The sequence below is a fragment of the Cetorhinus maximus genome, unplaced genomic scaffold (assembly GCF_964194155.1).
Source record: "Cetorhinus maximus unplaced genomic scaffold, sCetMax3.hap1.1 HAP1_SCAFFOLD_138, whole genome shotgun sequence".
NCBI classification, from domain to species: Eukaryota; Metazoa; Chordata; class Chondrichthyes; order Lamniformes; family Cetorhinidae; genus Cetorhinus; species Cetorhinus maximus.
The window spans coordinates 204,163-219,536 of NW_027596135.1; the positions used below are offsets into that span (position 1 = coordinate 204,163).

The 15,374-nt window shown below is 50.8% G+C and overlaps 1 protein-coding gene across 1 annotated transcript in view; it reads left to right on the plus strand.

Annotated features, from left to right (window-relative positions):
* The window catches only part of huwe1 (HECT, UBA and WWE domain containing E3 ubiquitin protein ligase 1), a 231,924-nt gene that overhangs the window by 59,666 nt on the left and 156,884 nt on the right, over positions 1 to 15,374 (plus strand). The window contains 5 exon segments of the mRNA XM_078534896.1: positions 3,537 to 3,587; positions 6,192 to 6,260; positions 12,102 to 12,201; positions 13,618 to 13,718; positions 15,202 to 15,352. Of these exon segments, the coding sequence (XP_078391022.1) occupies positions 3,537 to 3,587; positions 6,192 to 6,260; positions 12,102 to 12,201; positions 13,618 to 13,718; positions 15,202 to 15,352 (472 nt within the window).

Sequence of the window (15,374 nt, forward strand, 5' to 3'; positions counted from 1 at the left end):
GCTCTAATCTTTAGACCGTGTTCCTAATCCTAAACTTCCTAGCCCCAGTCCCACAGTCTTGGACTCCCCAACCAGTGGAAATAGTGTTTCTCTATCTAGGCATAGGATATAAGAGCTGGGAGGTTATGTTGGAGGTGTATAAAACGCTAGTTAGGCCACAGCTGGAGCACTGTGTGCAGTTCTGGTCGCCACACTATAAGGAGGATGCGATTGCACTGGAGAGGGTGCAGAGGAGATTCACCAGGATGTTGCCTGGGCTGGAGCGTTGCAGCTATGAAGAGAGACTGGATAGGCTGGGGTTGTTTTCCTTTAGAGCAGAGAAGGCTGAGGGGGGAGCTGATAGAGGTATATAAAATTATGAGGGGCGTAGATATGCTAGAGAGGAAGAAACTTTTCCCCTTAGCGGAGGTGTCAATAACCAGGGGGGCATAAATTTAAGGTGAGGGGATTTGAGGGAAAGATTTTTCACCCAGAGGGTGGTTGGAATCTGGAGCACGCTGCCTGAGTCAGGGGGGAAGAGGCAGGAACCCTCACAACATGTAAGAAGTATTTAGATGAGCACTTGAAACGCTATAGCATCCAGGGCTACGGGCCAAGTGCTGGAAAATAGGATCAGAATGGATAGGTGCTTGACGGCCAGCACAGACACGATGGGCCAAAGGGCCTGTTTCTGTGCTGTATAACTCTGACTCTATGACTATGACTCTATCTGTTCCCCTTATTATTACCTTGAAAACTTGCTTCAAGTCGCCCCTTGACCGCCTAAATCCCAGGGAGTATAGCACCAGTTTGTGTCATCTCCCCATATGATTTAACCCTTGGAGTCCGGATATCGTTCTGGTCAATCTACACTGCACTCCCTTCAAAAGGTCCAAATATCCTTCTTAAGGTGGTGCCCAGAACTGCTCAGTGAATCCAGGTGTGGTCTAACCAGGGCTTTGTACAACTGAGGCATGACTTCTACCCCATTGTATTCTGGCCTTTGGGATAGAAAGGCCAGCATTCCACGAGTTTGATTATTTTCCATACCTGTTCACTGATATTAATTTGTGTACCAGGACTCCTCCACTCCTTTTGTGCTCTCTTGTTCTGGCCATTAGAGGACATAGTTTCTCTGACTACCCTATTGAATCTGTTTCAGTTTTTCCATTAGATCGCTCCTCAACCACCTGAACTCTTAAGAGAAAGCAAACTACGCTTATGCAGCATGTCCTGGTAATTTAGGCCTGTAGGCCATATTGTCCTGAGGAACTGCTGTGTAGATTTCTGAGGTTGCTTGGATGGGAGGGTAGCCAACACCTGGAACTGCGTCCCCTGAGTCTCTGCCTTGGGGAGCGGGTGGTGGCTGTGGAGGACCCTACTAAATCAGCATTTGGACCTCCTGAGCAGAGTTTATGCAGGCATTGTGGATCAAGGGTGGAGCCGTATCTGGAAGTGGAAATGTGGCTCTGGTCATCAAATGATCGGAGGTGTAGGTTCCTGCACTGGTGGATGATGCAGAGCCGTGACAATCCCAGCTGCAGATGGACCCTGAAGCCGGCTGTGTGTTCAGGTTTCAAACCGCACAAAGTCACGCATGCAGACTTGCTGCCCTTGTTAAAAATAAGAGAGCCTGCCTGCAGGGGAATGCCTACCATCATAGAATAAGAAATAAGACTGACATTTATATACTGCATTTCACCACCTCAGGATGTCCCAAAGCGCTTCAGAGCCAGTGAAGAGTTTTGTGCAGTCACTGTTGTGCACAGCAAGCTCCCACAATCAGCAAAGTGATAATGACACAGACCTGTTCTGGTAAAAAAAAAAATCCCAGAACTCCCTCCCTAACAGCACTGTGGGTGTACCGACACCACACGGACTGCAGCGATTCAATAAGGTGGCTCACCACCACCTTCTCAAGGGGCAATTAGGGTTGGGCAACAAATGCTGTCAATGCCCACATCCCATGAGTGAATAAATTGATTGAGGGGTACATATTGGCCCGGACACCAGGGATAATGCTCCTACCCGCCAAGATCGTGTCATGGGATATCTCATATCTGCCTTTAAGGGCAGACATGGCCTCAGTTTAGTATCTCATCTAAAAGGTGGCACCTCTGACAATGCAACACTCCCTCAGCTCTGCGCTGGAGTGTCAACCTATGTTTTTGTGCCCCCACCTCTGAGCCCATAACCTTCTGACTCAGCCGAGAGTGCCACGGCTGCCGTAGCATGGTAAACCTTAAACCTCGGGGTGTGCCTATTTACAGCAAGCAGACTTCCTCTCTCGAAGCGACATACGGGTTATGCACAGCGGTATCTCATGTCAGCAACGTGACACTGAATGCTTTTAGATTTAAAAGCTTTTCTGGCCTTGGAGGGCCGCGAGTTCTCCTACCGGCCGTGAGCAATGATCCGGGGATTCCTTTCGGATTTGAAACAAATGGTCAAATAACCGGGAGTGCAGTGGGTATCTGTAAAATGGCTGGTGGGTGTCAAGGGGGCAATAACTTTGAGGCAAATGCCCTTTTTCTTTTTTTTTAAAAGGTGGAGCGATTGCAGTAACAGCACATCTCATAATGGCGAGATTTAGAGTCCTTAGCATGCAGATCGTGTGCCCTTTTCTCCCTGGCCGGCACTGTCAAACTGTCTGTCACGCGCCTCCCCCTTCACTCCCCGTGCCCCGAGAGTAGAGTAGTGTGTCTTGGCTTGGCATCTGACAGTAATGTTAGGGATGCAGAATTGGTGCAAGTTGCCACAAGGGGAGGTATTCTTTGTCAATTAAACTGGGTTTGGGGTCAGCGGGGGCAGCCAAGGGTAAAGAATAATGTAAAATAGGAGTAGTAGTAGGCCATATGGACCCTGGAGCCTGCTCTGTTATTCCGTAAGGGCATGGTTGATCAGTAACTCCACCTTCCTGCACTCTTTCCCTCGCTCTGCCCCCCCCCCCCCCCCCCCCCCCCCCCCCACAAATCCCTCGATTTTCCCCTAACATCCAAAAATCTGTCAATCCTCAGCCTTGAATATCCTCATGACTCAGCATCCACAGCTCTCTGGGTTAGAGAATCCTGAAGGTTCACCGCCCTCGGGCTGAAGAAATCTCTCCTCGTCTCAGCCCCAAATGGCCAACCCCTTATCCTGAGACTGCGCCCCCCGTGTTGTTGATCCCCCCCAGCCAGGCGAAACAGTATCCACCCTGCCGGGTCCTCTTCTCTCATTCTTCCAAACTCCAGGGCACGTAGCCCTATTCTACTCGAACTTTCCACATAGGACAGCCCTTTGAATCATTTCCGCGGTACTTGAACTTTATTGAAAGGAAGCCCTACAGCTTCGGATAAAACACCATGACAAGATTGGTTTTGCTTCATGTTGTTGACGCGGTGGGCAACAGAATGGGTTTGTTTCTTCTCCCCACAACCCACTGTTCACAGCTTTTTATAAATCATTTGCAGCTCCCAGTTTGTCGAGGGACTGCTGCATTCTGCGGTATAACAGAGCGCTGCGTTGCATTACTTCAACTCATGTTAACCCGTGTCTTGTAACCTCTTCTGTTGCAGGCCACAGCAAACAACACACTACATTACATTCATATAGAGCAGTTAGATAAGGTGAGTGCTTCTAACTTGCACTTTTGTGTGAAGTGGGGTGTGGAGTGGGCATGGAGGGAGTGTGTAAATTGCTAAGGAAACGCTTGTCTGGTCTGAAAGCCAAAATGGTTGACGTCACGGGCGTTGAGCAGATAGCCGAGCCCCTCTACAGGAGTCCAACCACTGGATTGTGCTGGATAGTAGGAGCATTGAGTTGCCCTCCTGAAGGTCTGCCTCTCCAACCCTCCCCCTGTGCAGTGCCACTGAGGCCAGTTGCAAGAAAGCAGACACATGGGGAACACCGCCGCCTGGAAGTTCCCCTCTGAGCCACACACCACCCTGACTTTGGAAATACATCGGGGCCGTTCCTTCACTGTCGCTGGGTCACTCCTGGAACTCCCTCCCTAACAGCGCAGTGGGTGTACCTACACCACAGGGACTGCAGCGGCTCAAGAAGGCAGCTCACCACCACCTTCCCAAGGGGCAGTTATGGATGGGCAATAAATGCTGGGCCTAGTCAGCGACGCCCACATCCCGTGAAAGAATTTAAAAAAAAAGAGAACGGCAAGCACCTTGGCTGATTCGTAACAGACCAGGTATTGAACCTGGAGCCTTTCTGTCCCTGTGGCTCAGCACCACACTGGTTTGGTATGGCTACACATTTTGGTTTTAGTGCTGGGGGATTCCAGGTGTGTTTTATTTCTCAGGGGGGGAAAAAAGATGTTGGCAGTGTACGTTTACCCCGAAGGCCCCTTCCCAGTTGGCGTCTGTAACTGAATGATGATGGGCCACGTGAGTAACTCTCACGGTGGTTTCACCTTTCTGCCCGTCCCGGTCCGCTCCGTGACTGGGGCCGGGTCTGGGATCTCGCTTTTGAATCAGCGTCACTGCTGAACGTTGGCTACCCCCGCACCCCGGCCAGGGTGTGCCTGGCCCCGCGGACTCTGTGGCCTGTTCCTCAGTACTGGCCCATTCACAGTGAGCACGACAAAGATGAAACTGCGCTGCTCATTCTGCCCATCCTCCCCAACCGCGTTTCCTAACCCGACGACGAACGTGGATTACGTGGCCTCGAGTCGCGATTTCTGTTCTTTTCTAAAAGCTGGTTGCTACTTCCGGAAGGCGCTTGTTAGCCTTGCTTTCGTGATGGTGAGATTAAGGCAGATTGTTGATGGGGGCGGGGGGATGTGGGGGGGTTTTGTGGTGGGGCTGTGTGTGGGCGGTTTTGGGGGGGGGGTGTGTGGGGGCGGTTTTGTGGGGGGGATGTGGGGGCGATTTTGGGGAGGGGTGTGTGTGTGTGGGCGGTTTTGGGGAGGGGTGTGTGTGTGTGGGCGGTTTTGGGGAGGGGTGTGTGTGTGGGCGGTTTTGGGGAGGGGTGTGTGTGTGTGTGGGCGGTTTTGGGGAGGGGTGTGTGTGTGTGTGGGTGGTTTTGGGGAGGGGTGTGTGTGGGCGGTTTTGGGGAGGGGTGTGTGTGTGGGCGGTTTTGGGGAGGGGTGTGTGTGTGGGCGGTTTTGGGGAGGGGTGTGTGTGTGGGCGGTTTTGGGGAGGGGTGTGTGTGTGTGTGGGCGGTTTTGGGGAGGGGTGTGTGTGTGTGTGGGCGGTTTTAGGGAGGGGTGTGTGTGTGTGGGCGGTTTTGGGGAGGGGTGTGTGGGCGGTTTTGGGGAGGGGTGTGTGTGTGTGGGCGGTTTTGGGGAGGGGTGTGTGTGTGTGGGCGGTTTTGGGGAGGGGTGTGTGTGTGTGTGGGCGGTTTTGGGGAGGGGTGTGTGTGTGTGTGGGCGGTTTTGGGGAGGGGTGTGTGTGGGCGGTTTTGGGGAGGGGGGTGTGTGGGCGGTTTTGGGGAGGGGGGTGTGTGGGCGGTTTTGGGGAGGGGGGTGTGTGGGCGGTTTTGGGGAGGGGGGTGTGTGGGCGGTTTTGGGGAGGGGTGTGTGTGGGCGGTTTTGGGGAGGGGTGTGTGTGTGTGGGCGGTTTTGGGGAGGGGTGTGTGTGGGCGGTTTTGGGGAGGGGTGTGTGTGTGCGGTTTTGGGGAGGGGTGTGTGTGCGGTTTTGGGGAGGGGTGTGTGTGGGCGGTTTTGGGGAGGGGTGTGTGTGTGCGGTTTTGGGGAGGGGTGTGTGTGTGCGGTTTTGGGGAGGGGTGTGTGGGCGGTTTTGGGGAGGGGTGTGTGTGGGCGGTTTTGGGGAGGGGTGTGTGTGTGCGGTTTTGGGGAGGGGTGTGTGTGTGTGTGTGTGTGTGTGTGGGCGGTTTTGGGGAGGGGTGTGTGTGTGGGCGGTTTTGGGTGTGTGTGTGTGTGAGCGGTTTTGGGGGTGTGTGTGTGTGGGCGGTTTTGGGGGGGTGTGTGTGTGTGGGTGGTTTTGGGGGGGTGGGCAGTATAGATGGAGCTTCCGTTGGCGGGGACAGCGTAAGAAGAAAGAGCGACACTAGATGGGGGCAGCGTAGAGAGGGGGCGGTGTTCTGCATTTGCTTTGTGCAGGCCCAGGGCTGGGTTGGCACTTGGTAGCGGGGTATCCTACCTGTGGCGCTCTGTCAATGCCTGTGGGCTTTGAAGGGTCACCTCAGAACTTGGGGCAAGAGTGTTTGTGCTGTCTTCTCGCTGCCTTCTCGTCATTGGCGTTCCTTTCTGTTCTCAGATGTCTGAAAGCCCTTCTGAAATTATGGAGTCCTTAACCAAAATGTACAGTATCCCAAAGGATAAGCAGGTGAGTACTGCAGGCTTTACACTTAGCTCTGTGCGATAAATGCCGAGTGCTGTAGGACAGCTGGTGGGGGAGTGACACGGTGAGAATATTGATCGGTTGTACCAGAACCCCCCCCTTTCAGTGCTTCTGTGTTTGGGGGCAAGCTGGGTTTGTGTTTTTTTTTTGGATCAGGCTAGAAAGCTGCCTTTCAGCCCTGGGATTTGGACTTTCGTACAATCCAAACTGACGAGAGGTGGAAGCTCCTGGCTGTAAGGATCTGAAGTGAGCTGTATTCTGCCATTTCTTTACCCTCATGTAACTAGTTGCTAAGGCTGGCTTAGTGAGGGCGGACGATTGGGAGAGAACTGGAGAGGGGGTGGGGGGTGCGCTGGAATGGTGGTGGTGGTTATTGGGGAGCTTTTTGCATGTTGCTTGCACCTTAATTTGACAGGATGGGGTAGGAGGTAAAACAAAAGCTGCAGGAGGAGGTCATATGGGCACTCCAATAAGACCATGTACCTCACTCCACTTTCCTACTGATCCCCATATCCCTCAATTTCCCCTTAGTCTCCAAAAATCTGTCAGTCTCCGCCTCGAATATATTCATTGGCTTGAACATCCACGACTCTCTGGGGTAGAGAGTTCCTATGCTTCACAACCCTCCGAGCGTAGGTATTTCTCCTCTTGGTCTAAAATGGTCGACCCCTTATCCTGAGACTCCGGCCCCTGTGTTCTCAACTCTCCAGCCGGGAGTGGGGCCAGGGAAATGCTATTTAGCATCTCGTTTTCATCCCTTCTTCTAAACCCCAGAGGTTATAATCCCTATTCTGCTCAATCCTCATAGGACAGACAGCCCTCACCCCAGAATCCCATCCACGGATCGGAGATGCATTGAATGCTTTGTTCCAATCTGTTTGAATGAGCTGTGCCTGCGGTACTGCTGTGGTGTTAAACTCACCCTCGTTGCTGCGTGGGGACGGGTGGGCGAGGCATCGGGGAGGCGGTGACGTGGTGGTAATGTCACTGGACGAGTAATCCAGAGGCCCTGGGCCACACAGGTTCAAATCCCACCACAGCAGCTGGTGGAACTAAATTCAAAGTGAACAAGTCTGGGATATAAAGCTCGTCTCGGTTTGCTATCGTTCATCTGCTTCACTACCGCCCTTCAGGAAAAGAAATCTGCCGTACTTACCCGTCCTGACCCACGTGAGACCCGCAGCAATGTGGATTGGCTCTTAACTGCGCCCTGAGGTGGCCCGAGCCTGCCATGCAGTTCAAGAGGCAATTAGGGATAGGCAACAAATGCTGACCTTGCCGGCGGTGCTGACATCCCATGAAAGAATATTTAAAAAAAAAAAATTGTTAACACCACAAGTGTGCATGTGCCGGTTGGTGGAAGGCCTCAGTGTGTCCAGCCTCCCCACTGCCACAGATTGCCTCTGGATGCGTGCTTGCTCTTTGAGGCCGCCTTGAACAGCATTGTTACCCCCATTGGAAATCACTGACTAGACACGTGGCCTACGGGTATTTTCCAGATACATCAGTTTTTAATTGGAAACGCTTTACACGACATTTATTTCGCCCGTGTATATTTACTTAAGCACCTAGCACCATTCGGTACCGAAGGAAGTAAAACACCGAAATGATTTTTAAAAAAAAAAGCTCCAGCCTCTGCTTGGTGCCTTCGCTGTTTTAACAGCAAGCACGCAAAAGGATTAAATTCCACATGCCGTACTCCATGCAAACGAGAATTGGGAGCACGTGCCCAACAGTGGTGCCTATTATTCAATTTTGAATTTGCTGATCAGAAATTTTTTTTTCCTATTTTATTCTTTCACAGGATGTGGGCGTCGCTGGCGAGGCCACAGTTTGTTGCCCCATCCCTCACTGCCCTTGATATGAGTGGCTTGCTGGGGCCATTCCATTCCAGAGGGCATTTAAGAGTCAGCTACATTAGAGCCGTAGAGGCCTACTGCACAGAAAAAAGGCCCTTCGGCCCATCGAGTCTGTGCTGGTCAAACAAGTACCTGACTATTCTAATCCCATTTTCCAGCACTTGTCTAGTATGCCACAGCATCGCAAGTGCACATCCAAGTACTTCTTAAATGTTATGAGGGCTTCTGCCTCTACCACCCTTTCAAGCAGTGAGTTCTAGATTCCCACCACCTCTGGGAGGGCTGTGTGTGTGTGGGTGGTCTGAACCTCCTGCCTCTTACCTTAAATCTATGCCCCCTGGTTATTGATCCCTCCACCAAGGGGAAAAGTTCCTTCCTGTCTCCCCTATCTATGCCCCTCATAATTTTATACAGCTCAATCATGTCCTCCCTCAATCTCCTCTGCTCCAGGCAAAATAACCCCTGTCTATCCAATCTCTCCTCATAACTAAAGCTCTCCAGCCCAGGCAACATCCTGGTGAATCTCCTCTGCACTCTCTCTAATGCAATCACACCCTTCCTATAATGCGGATTCCAGAACTGCACGCAGCAGGGGCGCTGGCAATAATTTTCAATACCTCTCTGGCCACAGGAGAGGTGCCAGAGGACAGCCAATGTGGTACCGTTATTCAAGAAGGGAGGAAGGGGTAAATCAGGGAACTACAGACCAGTGAGTCTAACCTCAGTGGTGGGGAAACTATTGGAAGCAATTCTGAGGGACAGAATTAATCCACACTTGGAGAAGCCAGTCAGCATGGTTTTATTAAGGGGGGTTTAGGTCTGACCGATTTGACTGAATTTTTTAAAGAGGATACTAGGTATGTAGATGAGGGCAATGCATCTGATGTAGTCTACTTGGACTTCAGCACAGCTTTTGATAAGGTCCCGCATGGGAGGCTGATAACGAAGGTAAGAGCCCATGGGATCCAAGGCAATTTGGCAAATTGGATCCAGAATTGGCTGTGTGGCAGGAAGCAGAGGGTGATGGTCGAGGGGTGTTTTTGTGACTGGATGCCTGTGTCCAGTGGGGTTCCACAGGGATTGGTGTTGGGTCCTTTGCTGTTTATAGTATAAATAAACGATTTAGACTTGAATGTAGGTGGATTGATCAGTAAGTTCGGGAATGACATGAAAATTGGTGGGGTGGTAAATAGTGAGGAAGATAGCCTTAGATTACAGGAGGATATAGATGGGGTGATCAGATGGGCTGATCGGTGGCAAATGGAATTTAATCCGGATAAGTGTGAGGTGGTGCACTTAGGCAGGACAAACAAGGCACGGGAATAAACGATGAACAAATAAGACCCTGGGAAGTACCGAAGATCAGAGGGACCTTGGTGTGCATGTCCACCGATCCCTTAAGTAGGGGGACAGGTAGATTAGGTACTTAAGGCGGCACATGGGATACTTGTCTTTATTAGCCGAGGCATAGAATATAAGAGCGGGGAGGTTATGCTGAAGCTATATAAAAATGCAGGTGAGGCCACAGCTAGAGTATTGCGTGCTTGCCTCACTCAACAGCCTGGGATACATTTCATCCAGGCCTGGAGATTTATCTACTTTTAAGCCTGCCAGACAACTTTGAACCGCCTCCCTTTCTATGCTAATTCCTTTAATTATATCATCGTCCTTTTGCCTGATTTCCATATCCACGTTGTCCCTCTCACTTGTGAACACCGACACACAGTATTAATTTAGAACCCTACCTACATCTTCAGCTCTCCACACAAATTAACACTACGGTCCTTAATGGGCCCTACTCTTTCCCTAGTTATCCTCTTACTCTTAACGGACTTGTAAAATAACTTTGGATTTCCCTTTATTTTACCTGCCAATGTTATTTCATGCCCCCCTTTTGCTCTCCTAATTTCCTTTTTAAATTCCCCCCTACACATTCTATACACCTCTAGGGCTTCTGCTGTTTTGAGCCCTCGGGATCTGCCATAAGCCTCCCTTTTTCTCTTTATCCGATGCTGTATATCCCTCGGCATCCAGGGTTCCCTGGATTTGTTGGCCCCACCCTTTATGTTTAACATACTGGGATATGTTGGCCCTGTACTCTCCCTGTTCCCTTCTTGAATGAGTCCCACTGCTCTGATGCAGATTTACCTAAAAGCTGCTCCCAGTCCACTCTGGCCAAATCATATCTGATCTTATTAAAATCCCTCCCCCCCCTGCAATTTAGAATTCTGATTTCTGGCCCATCCTTGTCCTTTTCCATAACAACCTTGAATCTAACGGAGTTATGATCACTATTTTGCAAAATGCTCCCCCACTGATACCTCTACCATTTGCCCAGCTTCATTCCCTAAAATTAAGTCCAGGACTGCCCCCTCGCTTGTGGGACCTTCTACGTACTGGCTTAAAAAGCTCTCCTGGATGCATTTTAAGAATTCCGCTCCCTCTAAACCTATCACACTATGACTAACCCAGTTAATGTTGGGGAAGTTGAAATCCCCCACTATCCCTACCCTATTATTTTTATGCTTCTCTGAAATTTGCCTACATATCTGCTCTTCTATTTCTCTACGACTGTTTGGGGGCCTGTAGTACACTCCCAGCAATGTGAGTGCTCCTTTTTTGTTTTTAAGTTCTACCCATATGGTTTCATTTGAGGAGCCTTCTAAGATGTCATCCCTCCTTACTGCTGTAATTGATTTCCTTGATCAATATTGTGGCACCCCCTCCTGTTTTACCTCTTTCCCTGTCTCGCCTGAAGCTATATCCTGGAGCATTGCTGTCAGTCTGGAGTCGCGTGTAGGCCAGACTGGGTAAAGACGACAGATTTCCTTCCCTGAAAGACGTTAGTGAACCAGATGGGTTTTTACGACAATCGATGATAGTTTCACGGTCGCCATAATGGAGACTGGCTTCCAATTCCAGATTTATTAATTGAATTTAACTTCCCAGAGCATTAGCCTGGGCCTCTTTACGAATCCTGTGATATTACATTATTAGTCCTGTGACATTACCACTGCCACTGTCTCCCTCTGCAGCCAAGATTCCTGGTTAGCTACAGGTGGCTGGTATGAACTCAATGTGGGTATTACCCTGCATCTGGTGGTGCTCTGGTAGTGTGTTCATGTTTCAGGCTACTGAGCGAGTTAGGAAAGTGTCAGGGTACAGTTTCCCCAGAATTGGCATTGCTGACCCGTGACAAAATATCAGCTCCCCCCCCCACCCCCACCTCCAAAAGCCAGCAGTCTGCACCCACCTCAAAAATGAATTACTCCCTCGCAATCTTTTAATGGCATACCTGAAACCGGGGGGAACTGCAGGTGCTCGATGCACTCAGCTTATGGGAACAGGAGCTTCAAGGTTACGATACTGAACTAGTCGTCCGCAGCCCGGACTAATGATCCGGATACGGGAGCTCGAATCCCACCACGGCAGCTGGGGGGAATTTAAATTCAGTTAATTAAATAAACCTGGAATTAAAACGCTAGTTTTACACCAGACGGGAGATGGTGGCAAACTGCCACTGGACCCGTAAGCCAGTTGGCCCAGGCTGATGCTCTGGGGCGTGGGTTCAGATCCCACCACGGCAGCTGGTGAAATTTAAATTCAATTAATAAATCTGGTTTTTAAAGCTAGTGACCACGAAACTATCATCGAGTGATGTAAAAACTCATCTGGTTCATTAGTGTCCCTTTTAAGGAGGGAAATCTGCCGCCCTTACCCAGTCTGACCTACATGTGACTCCAGACCCACAGCAAATGGGGTTGACTCGAGTCTTAACAAAACACTCAGTTGCCAAAAGGTGGCTCGTCACCACCATCTCGAGGGCAGTGAGGGATGGGCAGTAAATGCATGCGATGCGCATGCCCCGTGAACGAATGAAACAAAATTTATTGACCCCTCAAGACAGTTGTGGAATAATGCTTGAAGCTTTACTGCTGTTACATGATGCCTGTTTGTTTTGTGACAGATGCTACTGTTTACACATATACGGCTAGCGCACGGCTTCTCAAATCATAAAAAGAGACTGCAAGCAGTACAAGCTAGGCTACACGCTATCTCGATATTAGGTAAGTGGGTCGTAAACATTTCGGGTGTAAACGTCTCTTATTCGCGTGGCTTGGGGGGAGCAGTTATAGTTCGATGCCCAGGCTTAACGATCCATTCAGCAGCCAGCCAGGAGGCGTGCCATGGAGAGGGTGGGACTGCCCTCGGTTTGGAGGGCGTGAAGGGCGTTCCTGTAGGGGGCTGCGGAAGTTCAGATGAGCGTGGGGGTGGGCTTTTTGGATGTCCTGTGTCGATGGGAGCGCTCCGTCAGCTGCCTTTATTTGCTGTTCTTTGAGGAAGACCTTTTCCCTGCAGTCATCCAGAACTTGGGGGGCACTGTTTTTAAAATTAGGGGTCGCCCTCCTAGGACAGAGATGAGAATTATTTCTCAGGGTGGTGCGACTTTGGAACTCTCTGCCTCTGAAGGCATTGGAGGCAGGGTCGGTGAATATTTTTAAGGCAGAGGTAGGTAGATTCTTGCCAGGTAAGGAAATCAGAGGTTATCGGGGTAGATGGGAATGTGGAATTCGAAGCACAAACAGATCAGCCGTGATCTTATTGAATGGCGGAGCAGGATCGAGGGGCCGAATGGCTTACTTCTGCTTGTACTCCATATGCTCGTGTATTCGTATGTTCAGTGTACGCTAGCATCGGAAACCACTCGAGCTGTGTGGGTCTTGACGCTAAAAATAACCCTCATGACTTCCCGGAAGTGGCTGCCTACCACATTTGTGTGGCGGCTCCTGCGGCAGGTTGGGCAGCAGTACTGTGCCATTGGGGAGACCTGGGCGAGTGGGGCAGTGGGTTGGCGCTGCTGCCCCAGCTGGTACCCGCCAGCTTCCGCATGCGGCTCACTCATCGTCCTGACTCTGGCTCTGGTGTTCTGGAGGAGTTGCCGGCAGGCCAACCTACGGTCAGGAGTGACGCCAAGTTATTTTGGCTCTGGGTTTGTGGGCGAGCTGTCCGGCCACCGAACTGCACATGACATCTCCCCCCACCCCCCCGGGCGGGAGGTGGCGTTATGCTGTCAAGCGGGTGACCAAACCCAGGCCACCCCTGGTCCAAGCGGTAGAAACCTATTGGAAAATGTGGGTAAATAGGAAGTGGTTAAAGAATCTATCAGCTTCCCTGTAGCATAGGCCTTGGCTTGTTTTGTTTTGGATGCGGTTTATGTTGGCTCCTGTTTGTCTTAAGCAGACCTGGCAGAGCGCACGTTACAAGGTTGACCTGCGACCTCCGTGCACTGTGGTTCCTAAGGGAGGCCTCGCTTGTGCAAATGAGGGAAACGACTTGGGAGTCACAGTCACAGGCCAATCGCGGTTACTGAGTGGCTCTTAGTTGGGGGAGGGTGGTGGTGCTGTGTTGAGGGTTATAATCAGCCAGGGTTTCTGTTCCTGGTAAATGTGCACTGACAACCTTCCGCCCTGATTTTTCTCCAGTTTACTCCAATGCGCTCCAAGAGTCTGCCAACAGTATATTATACAACGGTTTGATAGAGGAGCTGGTGGATGTTCTACAGATACCAGACAAACAGCTTATGGTGAGTATGTTGCGAATGCGTTTCCTGTGAACAGTATATTTTATATGGCGCACTCTGGATCAACTCGAAAGTAATGGAGAAAAGTTGCGGGGGGGGTGAGGTAAACTGAAGTGGGCTCAGTGTTAATATAGAACAAGGAAGGCGGTATGAAAGGCATCAGCAGTGATTACTGCTGGAACCCTGGGATACTGCAGTCTGATCACTCAGCTAGCCTGGCAGGGATGCTGTTGCCGTTGGCTTCAATGTCTCTGACCCACTCGGGCATTCCAGCTGCTCCACCTTCCTTCGGGTGGGAAAACAGGCCTGTGCGAGTGAAGGCACCCCCTCGGCCTGAATAAGCCAAGCCCCCAAGCGGTGCATGAGCCTGTGGCCGCTCCGTAGTATAAAGTATCTGTGCCACTGGACCTGCACTCCTGCAGGAGGTGGTATCAACTGAAGCGAATTGTTGTGAGGAGGAGAGTTGGACCGGCTTATGTTCTCGGTTGGAGCATCATCCTTTCTTGAATCCCCGCATCCAGCCAAGACAGATGGGAGGCAGTTTCTCTATCCTCAGCTGGAGTATTGCGTCCAGTTCTGGGCACCGCGCTTTAGGAATGGTGTTGAAAGCATGCGAGGTTGCAGAAAAGATTCACGAGAATTAAGTTCCTCGTCCCTGGAACCAGTTACAAAGATAAATCGGAGAAGTTGGGACTGTTTTCCTTCGGGAAAAGAAGGCTGAGAGGAGGTTTGCTAGAGGTGCTCAGAATCATGATGGGTCTGGACAGAGTCGACAGGGAGAAACTGTTCCCACTCGTGAAAGGATCGAGAATGAGAGGGCACAGATTTAAAGTAATTAGTGAAAGAAACAAAAGGGACGTGAGGAAAAACTTTATCTCTTGAGTGTTTGGGGTCTGGAATGCGCTGCCTGTGTGTGTGGTGGAGGCAGGTTCAGTCGAGGCACTCGAGGGAATTGGATCATTACCTGAAAAGTAAGAATGTGCAGGGTTACGGGGAGGTGGTGGGGGAATGGAACTAGGTGAGTTGCTCATTCGGAGAGCTGGCGCAAACATGATGGGCTGAATGGCCTCCTCCTGCACTGGTAACCCTTGAGATTCGCTGGCCCATGGTGCTACGTGGCAGTTAAAAGCCCCTTCCTATAGGTATTGACCTTTTAACAGACCCAGTAACTCACTCGCACTTGGACACGGGATTCATTGTAACTGGGTGAAATGATGGGCAGGCCTGAAAAGGTAGATGCTCTTGAGGGGCTTTACTCTGCATCCACCCTGATGCCTGATCTCGAAAAAAAGATGGCAGCCTGCGAACACTGACGAGAAGGCATCACTGCCTTGATTTGGCATTTGCCCGCGATGGAGGCAAAATCCACCCCCCCTGCTACCCCCACTAAAGGAATCTGAAAGGAGCAGAGTTGGGATAGTATAAAGCACCAGTCATGATTTCCCGTGTTCCTTCTCCTCATCCGTTGTTCTTCCCCCTTTGCCAGGATATTAAAGCCGCTTCTTTGCGGACATTGACATCGATAGTTCATTTGGAAAGGACGCCCAAGCTGAGCAGCATCATAGACTGCACAGGAACAGCGTCATACCATGGCTTTCTACCAGTGCTGGTGCGAAACTGTATCCAGGCCATGATTGGTGAGTACTACTTGAAACTTCC